General features: G+C 38.8%; 1 protein-coding gene across 7 annotated transcripts in view; it reads left to right on the top strand.

The window, feature by feature from the left end:
* igsf9ba (immunoglobulin superfamily, member 9Ba) overlaps window positions 1–16,702 on the top strand; it is a 300,170-nt gene that overhangs the window by 151,401 nt on the left and 132,067 nt on the right. For all 7 annotated transcript variants that reach the window (XM_039764160.1, XM_039764162.1, XM_039764161.1 and 4 more), the window contains exons 4-5: window positions 2,689–2,840; window positions 14,417–14,534. In XM_039764160.1, the coding sequence (XP_039620094.1) occupies window positions 2,689–2,840; window positions 14,417–14,534 (270 nt within the window). The remainder of the gene's footprint in view (window positions 1–2,688; window positions 2,841–14,416; window positions 14,535–16,702) is intronic.

Below are 16,702 nucleotides of genomic sequence, written 5' to 3' on the forward strand. Positions count from 1 at the left end.
GGAGCTGATAGTGACAGCGTGATAAATTCTGGTTCAAGTGTTAGTAAAGCATACCAAGGTGATGATTTTGCAATGAATGTGCTCGAAAACTTTCAAATCTGTTGTTCACTGGATCTCTTGGGCTCAAAAGAGAAGTATTAAATACAGATAACTCTGTATGGAATTCCAGTCTGTTTGTAAATGATGGCATGTTAGCTTTAATTCTGATATAGCATTTGCACAACAACTAATGCAGCAGCTCACACTAAATAAAAAATTCACGCTGCATATGAGATTGATGTCCGTTATGATGAGTTGCCATTTTCTTTGCGCTTCTTGAATGTAAAGATGTAATTCAAAACGGTTAAAGTCAGAATATGTAGGTCAACAAAACCTTTACAGTGTGTATAGAAAAGTAATGAGTGAGTAACGTTTCAGGTAATTTCTCAGGTGTCTGCATTTTGTTGACAATAATTCAAGAGATTCCTGGTATATTGGGTGAAGGATGTTAAGGATGGAGCTCCCAGGTAAGAGGAAAAGAGGAGGTTTATGGATGTGGTAAGAGAGGACATGCAGATGATGGGTGTGACAGTGCAAGATGCAGAAGACAGGAAGATACGGAAAATGATGACCTGCTGTAGTGGCCTCTAACGAGAGCCACTGAAAGAGGAAGAAGAAGAGTCATAAGATTTTACTTCCTAACTCTAAATCCAGGCTAGTGCCTAAATAGAAACCTATACACCATATCCAACTGCAGGCAGAGCAGAGGTAGCCCTACTAAACAGACTTCTGCACATAATGAAAAGGATTTCATAAGTATGTGGTAAACCACTTATTGTTTATATAATGTGAAATGTATTGCAGACATTTATGACCACCGATTTTAAAAGCTTATTTTAAATTTAAGGTTAAAAACACAATGTGCATAACATTTCCTATAACACAATATGCAGTAAGACTATTTTTGGGGTATGATTGGGGAGAAAGAAGCCACCCTTAATTTTTTTTATAAAGGTTGTGCTTTTTTTAAACATTCAACTGTCTGATTTACAACTTCCTTTAAAATTTTAGACTGAAACCATACATTTGAAATCACTTTATAATTATTAAGAACATTCTGCTATAGATTGCTTTCTTTAATAAAAATCTCACAAAAGCTTCTCTGAAGGAATCAGACAGTGCTATTCAAGAAAATGTGTTATTATTAGTATGATGTATTATTAATGATATGATAATTGCAATTACTTCAAGCTAAATTTGCAACAGTGAAGCTGGAAGGGAAACTAAAAGACAAGTGATAGGTTGACTTTAGATGTAAAGTACATGACTTGATTTTAAATATAATGTAACATGACATTTTTAAACCTGCTAAATCTAATTAATGGTCATGGGAGCTAGAGTGTATCCCAGCATTTTTAGTTGCTAAGCAGGAAACAGTGCTAAATGGCACACATCATACATACACACACATGCACCCACACTCACTGTTTTGTAACTACCAATTAACCTAGCACACATAACTTTGGAGGTGGGGAAAAAATAGTGTAAGGATAAAAAAACTCATACATACTGTACACACAATAACCAGGCATTGAATTAGAAGCAAGGATGTTGAGTCAGTGAGGCAACGCAAACCATTTCACCACTTTGCTACCTAATACAATTTCATACCCTATCAATAAGTTAAATTTGCTAAGGTGGTATAGAGTGCATATGGTGTAACATGATATGATACAGTAGTGTTGAATTTGCAAGCCAACACCCCAAATCAGTAGCGTTATACTGTGTAGTTTTTTATTAAAGAAATGATAAGCTTTGTTAATATTGGATAAATTAATGTCTGACGGTTTTCTTGTAATAATTTGGAGTAGAGTAGACCAGGTCTTATTAAGAGCTTTCTTATAACATTTAATGCTTACATTCCATGTAGACAGGTAAACTTGCAGCTTTGTTTTTATTCATTTATGCTCTACTCCTGTCATCTTGTGTGTTGCCATTTTTTCATTATACAGTATATATCCATGGCATTTCTGGCAATTTTGGCAATGTACGTCAGTAGTCAGCAGAGTTTTGCATTATATCTTTAAGTAAATTCTGTAGTTTTCTATATTGGAACCCCTTCCTCCTGTGTTCTCAAAGTACTGCGAAGGATTTCCCAGGATGGAGTGATTTTTACATTTTTAATGTAATGTTTCTGACATAAACAGAATGACTGCTGCCATGGGCATAATTTTAGCTTTGTACATAACAAAATAGATTTGCAGTATTTTTTTCAATTTTGTAAAGTGCTTTAATTTTATAATTTTTCTGCACCATTGCTTGTGTTGACCTTGGCTCTGTAAATAAATAAACAAAATATGGTAATTTTCTTATCGTGCCAAAATTGTCAAATATAAGCTTGCTGTATTTAATTTTTTGATAACATACTTTGTGTTGATTATGCATTCTCCAACATACACCATAAGAGAAATATAATAAAAAAAGATGGTACCTGCCAAATTTGTTTAAAAACTTTGAAGTAGTCAATGTGTTTAGACCAAATATATAACATAATATACATTTAAATGTACTCATTTTTCTCTGTATACATGGCTCTAAAATTTCAATTGCCATAAATTTTTGTGTTCAATAAGAAGCTTGTACAAGAATCAAAACGAGAAAAAGTTATGAAGTTATAATAGATTTGCAATGGTCTTTATGTTTCCTCAGCCCCCCCTACTTTCACGGAGATACCCCCCCAATATGTAGAAGCCAAGGAGGGAGGCAGCATCACCTTGACATGCAATGCCTTTGGAAACCCTAAGCCAGTTGTTAGCTGGTTGCGTGAAGGACAGCTCCTTGGGAATGATGAGAAATATAAGGTAAGGTGTAAATCTCAGAGGGGTGGGTTTTGAAGGCAGTGTCTAAAATCATGAAGTTCTGATTTATGTTGACTGGTTTAATGAGTTCTTTCCAAAAACCTCAGGAGAAAGATTTTATGAACTGAATTAGCTATTACTGGCTTATTAGATTAGGGTGAAATTCAAATGAAGTTATACCTTACTTTGTTATATGTGTTCTATGCACATATTTGGAGTGGAATTTCATACAGATAGATGTGGTATTGTTGTCCAAAGTACATTTAAGAGAGGTCTGAATCCCTGTACTTCTGTTACTAGCATATGAACATATAGTCTATAATTCGTCATTGGTTATACAATACTTACAATACAGTATAGCTTATTGAGACATATTAGTCCCAGGTTAATAGTTTGGAATGGCTTTAGCAATCATGGCATTCATCCTCAAAAAGGTCTTCCAGAGCAGAAGCACATAACTCACCAAAATGGTAGTTGTTTAGGTTAGTGGGCCATATAGGCACCATTTGTTTAACTTCATTTTGTGTGAAAAGTTAGGAATATTCACTCTGAAATGGCCTGTATTCATTGAGTGCAGTGCATTGCTACCCACTATAGATGTATTTCTAAAAGATAATTTAAGTCTGTTGGAAATCTCAGTTTAAATCACTTGAGGATGCCAATTTTGTGTGACAGATCTTTGTTTCACCTACCAGTTTGAATGCCAGAACTTTAAAGAGATGTTTAATTTATATACAGTACATACTTTGCAACTCAGCTTTCCTTGCTTTGCGTTTGGTTCAGAAGTGATGACAGACTGATTTTCAGACAACATAACAAAAAACAACCTAAGCACGATTGCTGTAACCAAAATAATGCATTTTATTCATAGCTTAACGATGATAGAAATTGTATATAATGTATGCAAGTATATACAGACCCAAGACAATATCGAACACCACAAAACAAAATTCTATGTTAGCTTAGTTTGATCTTTTTCTATCCATAGAAAAAGTCAAACATCTTAGATTTCTTTTTTCTTTATCTCTTATCTAAGAAGTAATGAGGAAACACAATTCATTTAGGTCTAACTTTTAAATGCTTTTATAACAATGGTGTCCTTTCAGCCAGTTAAATAAATAGGTTCTTAGCTACTTTTACATTTTTAGTGCCCATACTGTGATGGTGGAATTGATTTGTTCATATGCTGCCTGCATTCGCCTCCCTAAACCCCCAATCCCAACCAACAACTTTTTTGTGAATGTGTGTGTTTGTATGTGAGATGGTGATTTCAATTTTCCTTCTGAATTTAGGTAGAGAACATTATAACTGCTAAAGTCTTTTCCTTCTCAGAGGGTATTACTTTCAGTTACAGCAATATCAATAACTAGAATAGGGTAGCTAGCTTTACCAATACTACAAAGGTATGACAGTAGTTCTCTGAATTAAAATAGGAGTACTTATGACTGGGTTCTTGTTGATTCTAGACTCCTTCAGAATCTGTGGAGAGTTTCTCTGGCATAAATGGAAGAATGATTATTGTTCATTGTGTGTCTTTGTCCAGCTGATCTTCTCACTTTTAGCTTGCATTTTTTTGGTTGTAGCCTGGTGCTGTAGTTTTCCAGTATTTGAGGTTTAACATACAGTGGTCCTCGGTAACTGCCACAAAAATTGCATCCACTGGGCAGTCGGTAATCAACTGACTTGCTTCTTTAACAAGATAAACATGTTAGTGTACATATTGTCTGTCTTGCTTATCCATCCTGCTTTTTTAGAAAAGCTCCACTCCATGTGGCAACCACACACAACTGCTACATCCAGCTCAACATTTATGTTCTGGTATTTGATTTTACCTTCTGTAGTCAAAGATTATGCTTTAGCCTTTGCTACGGTCATACCCTAGACATTAGGGGTCCTGCTGCAGAGCAGAAGTTAAGTGCAGACAGAGAACAGAGAATTAGTGCTTGCAATGATTATAATGGAAGTGGTGGACATCGTGCCATTGCTTTCCTGGGTGCACATACATTAAGTCCAAATGTTTGGTTAATAACTGGTGCAAAGCTTTGTCCATTAAGGCTGCCAATGGTTGGTTTGTAGTTTTTTGCTCACTGACAAAGTGTAGCAATTTCTGCCCTTCTGAGATGTTTTTGTATGTAATTTGCATGTTAAGCAGAGAATTTGTGTCCCAAAGCAGTGGGTAATATACTGTATACCCTGCCATTCTTTCTTATATTCTGTAAGTGCCTTGAGCATGGGAAAGGCACTATATAAATAAAATGTATTATTATTATTATTATTATAATTATTATTATTATTATTTAATATTAGTATTTCCTTAAAAATTCAAATCACACAAATTTGACTCTAGATTGAATGTTTTCTTATAGCCAGAGTGGGGTGCTCTGAATAATTTGAAAGAAAAGAGATCTAAATGCCAGCAGTTTTTGTCATAATTAATAAATTGTATTATTATTGTAAATCCAGGTCAGTTACAGACTCAGTGTTTCTAAATGTAATCTTGTCTTGCTTAGGAGAGGCACAATGTTTGTGACATTCATTCTTGAAGTTTTCAATGGCAAGTGAAAACAAAAGATGGCATGTTGTTGTGTTTAATCTTTTGTACACATGAACAGATTATTAGAGAATGGTTTGTCTACGGATCTGTCTCTGTGGCTTGCTTTGCTTTCTGGCTTTTTCCATCCTCTTGTCTTGAAAATCACTGAGCCTGAGCTTGCTATGGGCAACATGAAACATTTATTTTGTAGGGACAGAGTGACATTTCTCATTACGGAGCAGTTGACCGGGTATGCCTTGTAAAGAAGGAGCGACAGGCCAATGTTGACTCTGCTGATCCTCAGTGACTGCTTGAACCCTTTGTCAGCCCTTATTAGTTGCCCGGCTTTATATACATAACAAACAATTTGGTGTCCATAGGACCAGTCTGAACATGTGTGGTATTATTGCCTTCTTGACTTGTCCAGTGCCATTGGCCAAATGTGAAGGAAGGAACTTAGTGAACCAAAGTGTCCAAGAGATTAAAAAGAACTCAAATGACATGGAAGGAGGGCTACAGATAAAGGTTGACTTTTAAATGATTGATCATTTTTTCTTCTGCCTCTGGCTTCCCAGAAGCAATGCAGTGCTTGCAGTGCCAGAGCAATCCCAAGGCTATCTTTAGCCTTGGGAGTCTTCATAGAGGGCAGCGTTATTTGCATTTTTTTATGACATTTCATATTTCATCCACATCGCAAAGATGTATGTTTGGGAGTTTGTCCTGTCCATGAAGGGTTTGCACTCTACATATAGTGTTTTCAGAATAGCCTTGACTTGAACTGTGGCTTACTGAGACACACTCCTGTTTTATATTTGATAGAACAGGGAAAGCATCTGTGTACATCTTGCAAAAGTATCCTTTTTAATTAACATAAAAATAAGGTCAATATTTATCAAGTATTACTGCAGTACTGGTAGAGAACTTAAAATGCTGTTAAAATACCGTATGATACAGTCCAAAACAGTAAAAAAGATCATCTAAGTTTACACTAGAATTACCAGAGCCTACAAAAAAAACTCGTCCCACTTTAAAATGCTTTGCACCTCTCCATCAGCCTCTTTTGTCCTTTAAATGTGTTGATAAGCAGCAAACAGCAAGCAGCCTGCTATCACATTCCCCCACCCCGCACAGTTTTCTCAGCTCAAGTCTGTTTACCTGCGTGTCAGCTGCTTAGAGTTGTATAGAGTGAGAAGTCAAGCAAAATGACACCTTTTATAAATACTATATTGTTACTTGGAACACTTGCATTTCATGCGTGTTCCATGTCTACAACGATCTATGTAAACACATCGTTAAAACAGAAACATTTTTCATGTTTTAGTAAGAATTAACAAAATGTAGACATGAAGTGTATAATGTGTGAAGCCTGAATTCCAAATATCAAAGAAACACTTTCACAAAAGGTACAAATATAACAGAACAAATGCGCTTCCTTTCAAAAATATAACTGCAGAAAAAGAAGCTGCGTTAGGGTGCGACATTGACACGCATTTGTATCAAATGTTGACTGGTAATCAAAGCTTCACAGGTCTGATCCCGGACGAGTCCGTTTTGAAAAGTGAGGTGCTCGTATTCTTACTGTTTTAGAATAAAAACATGCATTTGATTCCAGTCTGTAATAGCCGGTGTAATTTATGATACTTGTAAAGGTTAGCTTTGTTTTTTTTATTCAGTTTTATTCTCTCAGCCATGCTATAACAGAGGTAAACTCAAATCATGACAACGGCTCTACATCGGATGAAAAATGCACTTTTGCCATCGCTGTACTTTGTATATGTATATGGGAAGCTCTGTACTCTACTTGAGACTGTAGGAAGTAAGTAAATATATAAAGGTAAATAGGTAAATAACATTAATGCAGAGCTTCCCATGTACATATACAAAGTACAGCGATGGCAAAAGTGCATTTTTCATCTGATGTAGAACCGTCGTCATGATTTGAGTTTACCTCTGTTATAGCATGTCTATATGAAAACAACAGTGTCAAATGTGGGGGAAGCTAGGTGGGGCGGTTTGTGAGGAGTTGGGATCGTGAACGCGGCTTAGAGAATAAAACTAAATTAAAAAAAAAATAAAGCTAACCTTTACAAGTATCATAAATTACACCGGCTGTTACAGACTGGAATCAAATGTATGTTTTTATTTCTAAAATAGTAAGAATACGAGCATCTCACTTCTCAAAACGGACTCATCTGGGATCAAACCCGTGAAGTTTTGATTACCAGTCAACAGTTGATACCGTTGTGCCACCGAAGCAGTCGTATCAAAAGCGTATCAATTGTGCACCTTAACGCGACTTCTTTTTCTGCAGTTATATTTTTGAATGAAAGTGCATTTGTTCTGTTATATTTGTACCTTTTGTGAAAGCATTTCTTTGACATTTGAAATTCAGGCTTCATAGATAGATAGATAGATAGATAGTCATTATAAACTTCATGTCTACATTTTGTCAATTATTACTAAAACATGAAAATGTTTCTGTTTTAACGATGTGTTTACATAGATCGTTGTAAACACGGAACACACATGAAATGCAAGTGCTCCAAATAACGACATAGTATTTATAAAGTGTCATTTTGCTTGACTTCTCACTCTATACAACTCTAAGCAACTGACACGCAGGTAAACAGACTTGAGCTGAGAAAACTGTGTGGGGTGGGGGGATGTGATAGCAGACTACTTGCTGTTTGCTGCTTATCAACACATTTAAAGGACAAAAGACGCTGATGGAGAGGTGCAAAGGGTTTTAAGGTGGGACAGATCTACAAGTTTTTTCGTAAGCTCTGGTTATTCTAGTGTTAAAGTCTCAAAAACATGTTTTTTGTTGATATAAAACAGGAGAGAAAAAACAGCAAAAAAGGTAAAATCCAAATTAATTGCAGATGTTGCAGTCTGTAGGGTTCAAAGGATGCAATCTTTGTTTTTTACCAATATTTTAACTTTGTTTTCTAGCTTGTGACATTGTTGGCTCCTGCTTGGTGACAAATTAATGCTGTCTCTACTTTTGAGTTAGTGAATTCCAAAATTATTCCATCCATCCATCCATCCTCTTCTGCTTATCCGGCCACTTCTTCTAGCCCTTCCGGGGGAATCCCAAGGTGTTCCCAGGCCAGCCGGGAGACATAGTCCCTCCAGCATATCCTGGGTCTTCCCAGGGGCCTCTTCCCGGTTAGACATGCCCGCAATACCTCACCAGGGAGTTGTCCAGGAGAAATCCTGATCAGATGCCCAAGCCACCTCATCTGACTCCTCTCGATGCGGAGGAGCAGCGGCTCTACTCTGAGCCCCTCCCGGATGACTGAGCTTCTCATCCTATCTTTAAGGGAAAGCCCAGACACCCTGCGGAGGAAACTCATTTCAGCTGCTTGTATTTGCAATCTCATTCTTTCGGTCACTACCCATAGCTCATGACCATAGGTGAGAGTAGGAACATAGATCGACTGGTAAATTCCTTTTTCACCACAACAAACTGATGCAGAGCCTGCATCACTGCGGACGCCGCACCAATCCATCTATCGATCTCACGCTCCATTCTTCCCTCACTCGTGAACAAGACCCCGAGATACTTGAACTCCTCCACTTGGGGCAGGATCTCATTCCCAACCCTGAGAGGACACTCCACCCTTTTCTGGCTGAGTACCATGGTCTCGTATTTGGAGGTGCTGATTCCCATCCCAGCTGCTTCACACTCAGCTGCGAACCGATCCAGAGAGAGCTGAAGATCAAGGCCTGATGAAGCAAACAGGACAACATTATCTGCAAAAAGCAGTAACTCAATCTTGAGTCCAACAAACCGGACCCCCTCAACACCCTGGCTGTGCCTAAAAATTCTGTCCATAAAGGTTATGAACAGAATCGGTGACAAAGGGCAGCCCTGGCGGAGTCCAACTCTCACTGGAAACGGGTTTGACTTATTGCCAGCAATGCGAACCAAGCTCTGACACCGGTTGTACAGGGACTGAACAGCCCTTATCAGGGGGTCCAGTACCCCATACTCTCAGAGTACCCACCACAGGATTCCCCAAGGGACAAGTTCGAACGCCTTTTCCAAGTCCACAAAACACATGTAGACTGGTTGGGCAAACTCCCATGCACCCTCCAGGACCCTGCTAATGGTGTAGAGTTGGTCCACTGTTCCACGACCAGGAAGAAAACCACACTGTTCCTCCTGAATCTGAGGTTCAACTATCTGATGGACCCTCCTTTCCAGGACCCCCGAATACCCTTTTCCAGGAGTGTGATCCCTCTGTAGTTGGAACAGGCCCTCCGGTCTGCCAATCCAGAGGCGCTGTCCCCGATGTCCATGCGATGTTGCAGAGGCGTGTCAACCAAGACAGTCCTACAACATCCAGAGACTTGAGGAACTCCAGCCGTATCTCATCCACCCCTGGGGCCCTGCCACCAAGGAGTTTTTTAATCACCTCGGTGACCTCAGTCCCAGAGATAGGGGAGCCCACCTCTGTGTCCCCAGGCTCTGCTTCCTCATTGGAAGGCATGTTAGTAGGATTTAGGAGGTCTTCGATGTACTCCCCCCACCGACCCACAACGTCCCAAGTTGAGGTCAGCAGCGTCACCATCCCTACCATATACGGTGTTGACACTGCACTGCTTCCCCCTCCTGAGACGCCGGATGGTGGACCAGAATCTCCTCGAAAGCCGTCCAAAAGTTGTTCTCCATGGCCTCCCCAAACTCCTCCCATGCCCGAGTTTTTGCATCAGCAACCACCAAAGCTGCATTCCGCTTGCCCTGCCGGTACCTATTAGCTTCCTCTAGAGTCCCACAGGACAAAAGGGTCCTGTAGGACTCCTTCTTCAGCTTGACGGCATCCCTCACCGCTGGTGTCCACCAACAGGTTCGTGGATTGCCGCCACGACTGGCACCAACCACCTTACGACCACAGCTCCGGTCAGCCGCCTCAACAATAGAGGCACAGAACATGGCCCATTTGGACTCAATGTCCCCCATCTCCCTTGGGAGTGGTCGAAGTTCTGCCTGAGGTGGGCATTGAAGCTACTTCTGACAGGGGACTCTGCCAGACGTTCCCAGCAGACCCTCACAACACGTTTGGGCCTACCTGGCCTAACCGGCATCCTCCCCCACCATCGACGCCTACTCACCAGCAGGTGGTGATCAGTTGACAGCTCCGCCCCTCTCTTCACCCGAGTGTCCAAGACATGTGGCCACAAGTCTGACGACACAACCACAAAGTCGATCATCGAACTGAGGCCTAGGGTGTCCTGGTGCCAAGTGCACATATAAACACCCCTATGTTTGAACATGGTGTTCATTATGGACAATCCGTGATGAACACAGAAGTCCAATAACAAAACACTGCTCGGGTTCAGATCGGGGGGGGCCATTCCTCCCAATCACGCCCTTCCAGATCTCACTGTCATTGCCCACGTGAGCATTGAAGTGTCCCAGCAGTACGAGAGAGTCCCCAGAAGGTATGCACTCTAGCACCCCCTCCATGGACTCCAAAAAGGGTGGGTACCCCAAACTGCTGTTCAGCGCATACGTGCAAACAACAGTTAGGATCCATCCCCCCACCTGAAGGTGGAGGTAGGCTACCCTCTCGTCCACCGGGGTAAACCCCAATGAACAGGCTCCAAGTTGGGGGGCAGTAAGTATGCCCACACCCACTCGCCGCCTCTCACCAGGGGCATCTCCAGAGTGGTAGAGAGTCTAGCCCCTCTCAATGAGATTGGTTCCAGAGTCCAAGCTGTGCATCAAGGTGAACCCGACTATATCTAGCCGGAACCTTTCGACCTCGCGCACTAGCTCAGGCTCCTTCCCCCTCAGAGAGGTGACATTCCATGTCCCAAGAGCCAGCTTCTGTAGCTGAGGATTGGACTGCCAAGGTCCCCACCTTCGGGCACCACCCAACTCACACTGCACCCGACCTCCTTGGCCCCTCCCATAGGTGATGAGCCCATGGGAAGGGAGACCCATGTTGCCTCTTCGGGCTGTGCCACCTGGCACTTGCCATCGAGCCCCACCTCCAGGCCTGGCTCCAGAGTGGGCTCTGGTGACCCGCATCCGGGCGAGGGAAAACGCCGTCCAAATTTTTTGTTCTTCATAGGAGGTTTGTTGAAATTAATCCAAAATTATTCAAGATATTTTCATTTCAACAAACACTTTAAAGCTGTTTTTATAACAAAATACTTCAAAAATCTATTTTTGTTAGAGAATCTCTCTTTTAGCTTTGTCACATTTGCTATTGTAAGATTTATAAAATGTATATTTACATCATTAGCTGGTTAAATAAACTTAAAGAGTAATATTTAATGGGTGAGTCAAATTGATTGCGTTTTCAAATGTCACAAAATCTTAGTGCTTTTATTTTCCAAATCTGTCCCTCTGCAGATTTGTCCTGTGTGAAATCAAATGTATTACTTTGACATTAATCCATTGTTTCAGATCTCCTGTAAAACATGCTTTGTTGTGTTGTTTTCAAAGCATCTTATGTGACTGATCAGACTTTGTTGTTGCTTACCTGGTGTACAAATCCAGAATTAGAATATTAACTGGACCTGCAGTATAAGCAGTAAGCCGCATTATGTTTGCCAGCTTTCCTTCCAAATATGAGACATATGTGGTTTCACTACAGTTTGCCTATATTGTACTTAGAAATCAAGTATGCTGTTTTGCCCATCCTGCTAACTGGCATAATTGCAGTGTTTTACGTTTCTTAATCCATATTATTTTGGTATTAACAAATAGAGCGGCTCACTTAATCACCATTGTATCAAGCCAAATAGTTACTTCGCCTGAAACTTGCCTTGATTTTTACTTGCTACAGCTGATGTTAGCACGGTCCTGTATGCATTACAGTGGATGCATATGAAGTTTCTTCAGTGACCCTAAACTGTATAAATTGGTTAAAAAATGAACTGATACTTAAACAGCCATCTGTAGACATGCTTGATGCAATCAGAGAATGAATGCAAAACTTTTGTTATTTTTTAGAAACTGTGTTGCAGTTGTTCTGTATCATCACCGCTGTGAGCCATTTTTATATGAAGTTTTTTTTCACGTATTATTATCCTTTCTGGAACAATCTGTCTACTAGCAGTCGCACATGATTACATTACTTTCTTTCCTTCTGTACTACCGATGCTGTAAAAAAGCAAAGTACCATTACGTCTTTGGAACTTTGGTATTGACTTTGGACCAAGGTATCAGTTCACCTGAAATGCTGTTCTTCATAGAAATGAATTGGTTTGGGCACATAGTTCTCAGGCAATGTCCATCATGGCATGGATCAGCTCAAAGAGATATAGAAGTGAGAGGGAGCAGTTCTCTTAGAGCCAATGTGATTACCGAAAGACTTTGGTTTGGGGTGGACAGTAGACATGGAATAGGAGAATGGGTGGAAAAGGGCATGAGTGAAGTGTCATAGCTGGAGCACCATGACACTGAGTGGTGAATTGATGTGCAGCTAAGCATGGATTCTTGGGTTCAGCTGCTATGTAACCTTTTAGGTCCCAGTTTCTACCAGTGAATTTTTTTTCTCTGTTCTGTACTGCCTTACAGCTGTTTGTGTACCGCACGGGTTGAATACTGCTACTCTTGTGCATAACTAAATAGATATACGGCTACAGTACATATCATTTATGCAGTATATATCAATTGAAGAACACTTTAAGTTACCTATACACATTATGAAAAGTAGTCCTCTTTTAAACATTCCTTAAAATTGGAATACATTTTTAATAATGCCAATTTTTCAGAGACACCCCCTTGTAGACAGTAGTTTCAATATGCAACTTTTTCATATATTAAGTTTAGATGAGGATTACATTAATGGGAGTCTGTATTTACCCAAAATTAACTACGATAATCTTACAAAGAGTGGAGCACATAAGAAGGATTATATGGATTATCAGTGTCTTTTTTTAACATAATATGTGAAAGCACCAACACAATATAAAGTTGATCAGAAGTAAAAGAATAGTCAAGGAGGTGAGGTGTATCAGTAACAGTAAGGATGAACTCAGATATTTGAACAGTGATACTAGCGTGTGCAGTAAATTTATATTTCTGAATTTTCACACATGAAGTATTCAATAGCCTCCCAGCAGTTACAGAGGTATTACGGAGGCACTTGGTGATTGGGGAATCATAGAAGTTTGACTTGGATCAAAGAAAACCAAGAAAATCCTCAGTACTAGATAATATCTATCCACGAGTGCTGAAGAATGTTAGTGAGTACATACATTATATAAACCCTTGATACAGACTGTAAGGAAACAAATGTTATTCCCTTCTTAAAAAAACAAAAAGTTGATTGGAGCTAAACAAATTAACAAAGCCATTAAGCATACATTAAGTTAACATACTGTACATCATGGGTAAATTAATTGAAACAATTATTAAGGAAAAGATCAAGCTACACATGTAAAAAAAACAGGTATATTAGTTAATGGTCAAATGGTCACCTTCTAGGGGGTGATTGTGTTTCACTGATATGCCGGAAAAATGCACACAGGAATCCAGATGAAGCCTCACTAATAAAGCATAACCTCCCTTGACTTTTACTTCAGACATCAAGCTTAGTAAAGAAATGTATTATTTTTTTATATATTAAGCAACGTTTAAGTTTTTTTTTTTTTAATTAAAGAGAGGTTTCTCGACCAGTCAATGAGAGAGAAAGAGAGAGAGAGAGAGGCAAATCTTCAGTTTAAAAACATGATCCCATATGAGTTGTGTTTCCTATTTATGAATTGCACTGGTGTTTTCAGGAGCATTTATTTTACAATTGTTTCAAGACAATGCATGTGTTTCGCATGTTGTGAGCAAATGACTAGATAACTGATATGTGGATTATGCAACAAAATAAGGTATTTCTTTAAACAGGCATTACTCATGACTTGAAATATATAAATATAGCAATTGTTAATGAGCTATTACAAAAAATGTGCTTTTGTACAAAGTGGGATGAACTTGTGAAATATTCATTTTCTAGTTCAAGTAGGAATTCAGCATACTAGAAGCTGCCTTTATTCACTATAGTATAATCATTTTTCTCTGCTCTGCTGTAAGGTGAGTGATGGCAGCTTAACAGTTCACTCTATCAGCCGTGAGGACAGAGGAGCCTATACCTGCCGAGCCTACAGTGTCCAAGGAGAAGCTGTCCACACAACACGTCTGCTTGTTCAAGGTAAGGGAGAGCAGGGAATGTTTCTGTTATTCCAGATTTCTTTTCTAAACCCTGAAGCCTAGCAAATGAGAGTAAAGTATTTTGTGGTAAACATTTTAATTGTATGGTGGAGGAAAGGTTGGAAATACTAAAACCTGATTTCATGGAAAAAGTATTGGAAAGCGTAAAAAACATACAGAGAAGAACATTGCTGCCAGAAAGAGCTGCTGGAAGCAGAGTGTTTGCCAGCATACTGACTGAGTGTTAGTCAAGAATTCAAGAATTGGATGGCAGTGGCTCTTGTCACTTCAATATATTTTTTTTGTTATTTACATCCCATCTGATGTGCATTCATATACAGTCGGAAGAGTAATAAGCTTTACCAAACCCTGGCAGAAAACAAACCAGTACTGACAAGATATACAAGATTCAAGCCTTCTTCATTTGTAGTAACATGCTTCAACTTATTTCAACATTAGATGGCATCTACTGTCACAAATGACATTAATATACCTGAGGAAGATTATGCAATTGTGAGAAATTTGTATAAAGATGTGTAGTGGACAATGTGCAAAATCTGTGAGAAAACTTGTCAGATCCTACCTAAATGGAAGGGTTGGTCCAGATGAAGTTATATGTAGCACACAGTTGAGAAATGAGTTAGATAAATGATCAAGCAACCAATAGCCAGCATACTTGATGGATACCATATACAGATGCTTAGATCTTTATTAATATTAAAAGAAAGATAAATTGTTAATGTTCCTTGACTGTAGGTGGTAGACTGGCCCATGTTATTAACAAAGGGAAATGTTGTGACTCGTGTAGCTACCATTCTTTTTCATCTCGTTGGGCAGTTTAAACCTCCATGTGTGAAATAATTTCTCTTTTTCCAATAAAATTAGATTTTTTTCACAATATTTCCAATGATGTACATATCTGTACCAAAAAATATTTTTATATACAATCTTTCAAATCTTGCAGTTGTTTGAAGCTTAGCTTATAACATACTCCGAGGTAATGGAATCTGCTAAATTTTATCTAGCTCTGCATGAGGGTGCAATGAAGGCACAGGGATTAGCTGCTCCCCACTGTACCAGTGACCTGGGTTTAATTGCTTACTCATCAATGTCTGATGTCTGAATTTTCTCCTAAAAAAGGTAAAAAGGCTCAGGGTATAGCAGTTTGCTATGCTTGACATGTTAATTAAAGAAACAGTGTAACACAGTATACTTTTTTCCATACATTTTTAAAGACATTTACTGTATACTGCACGGAATGTTTGTAAGGTTTGAAAAAAAAGCTCCTATAGCTGATAAAGGTTTGAGACAGAAGGTTTTTCATTTTTTTTTTCTTTCACATAAAGGCTGCACTTTACCTTCATATAGAGAGTACCATCAAAAATTCTGGTATATTTTCTGGAGTGATACCTTTGTATCTGCTTGCCTAAAGGCACTGGAGGACATGCTCATTTGCTTTTCTTCGCTGAATATTGAATGAATGCTTCATGTACAACTAGTTAAAGACTGATTGAAAATAAACAATTTGACTGAAATTGGTAAACAATCTAAGTACTAGCTGACATTTGTCAATGTACCGAAATTTACAACAGCTTCCTTTCTGTGTATCTATGTGCATCTGAATATTTAAAGAAGACATCTGTTATGAATGTAGAAAAAATATTAGTCTGTCATATTTTTTTTCATATTTTTGTGCTATATTAGAAATAAACTGTTGTTGTTATTTATTGTTGTTGTTGTCATATCACTTAAGGCACATAATGCATCATTCTGAGAGTAACCAGATAATCTACATCTGAAAGGACTAACATGTCAGTCTTTCTGAATTGTTATTGTAATTGTTCTTCACCATAGTGCAAGCTTTTCTAGAAAAGAAAGAAACATTCTTTTGTGCACAATTGGGCCATGTTAACCACATTCTTATATTTGTCTTTTTTAAATGTGACTAAGGAATTGATATCTCAAGTGAATTACAGGTTGAGTATCTCTAATCTGAAATTCTAAAATCCAAAACATTTGTAACATCAACAGGGCACTACCTGCATTCTCTTTGTTTTTTTATTCATTTTTTTTACTCCCGAGTGGATATAAAGAATATCTATGCCGATTCCAAATGGATTTAGCCAGGGGAAAGCTTGTCTTCTGTGAAGCTCCTCAAATCTAGGACAC

This window comes from Polypterus senegalus, chromosome 9 (assembly GCF_016835505.1).
Source record: "Polypterus senegalus isolate Bchr_013 chromosome 9, ASM1683550v1, whole genome shotgun sequence".
Lineage (NCBI taxonomy): Eukaryota > Metazoa > Chordata > Cladistia > Polypteriformes > Polypteridae > Polypterus > Polypterus senegalus.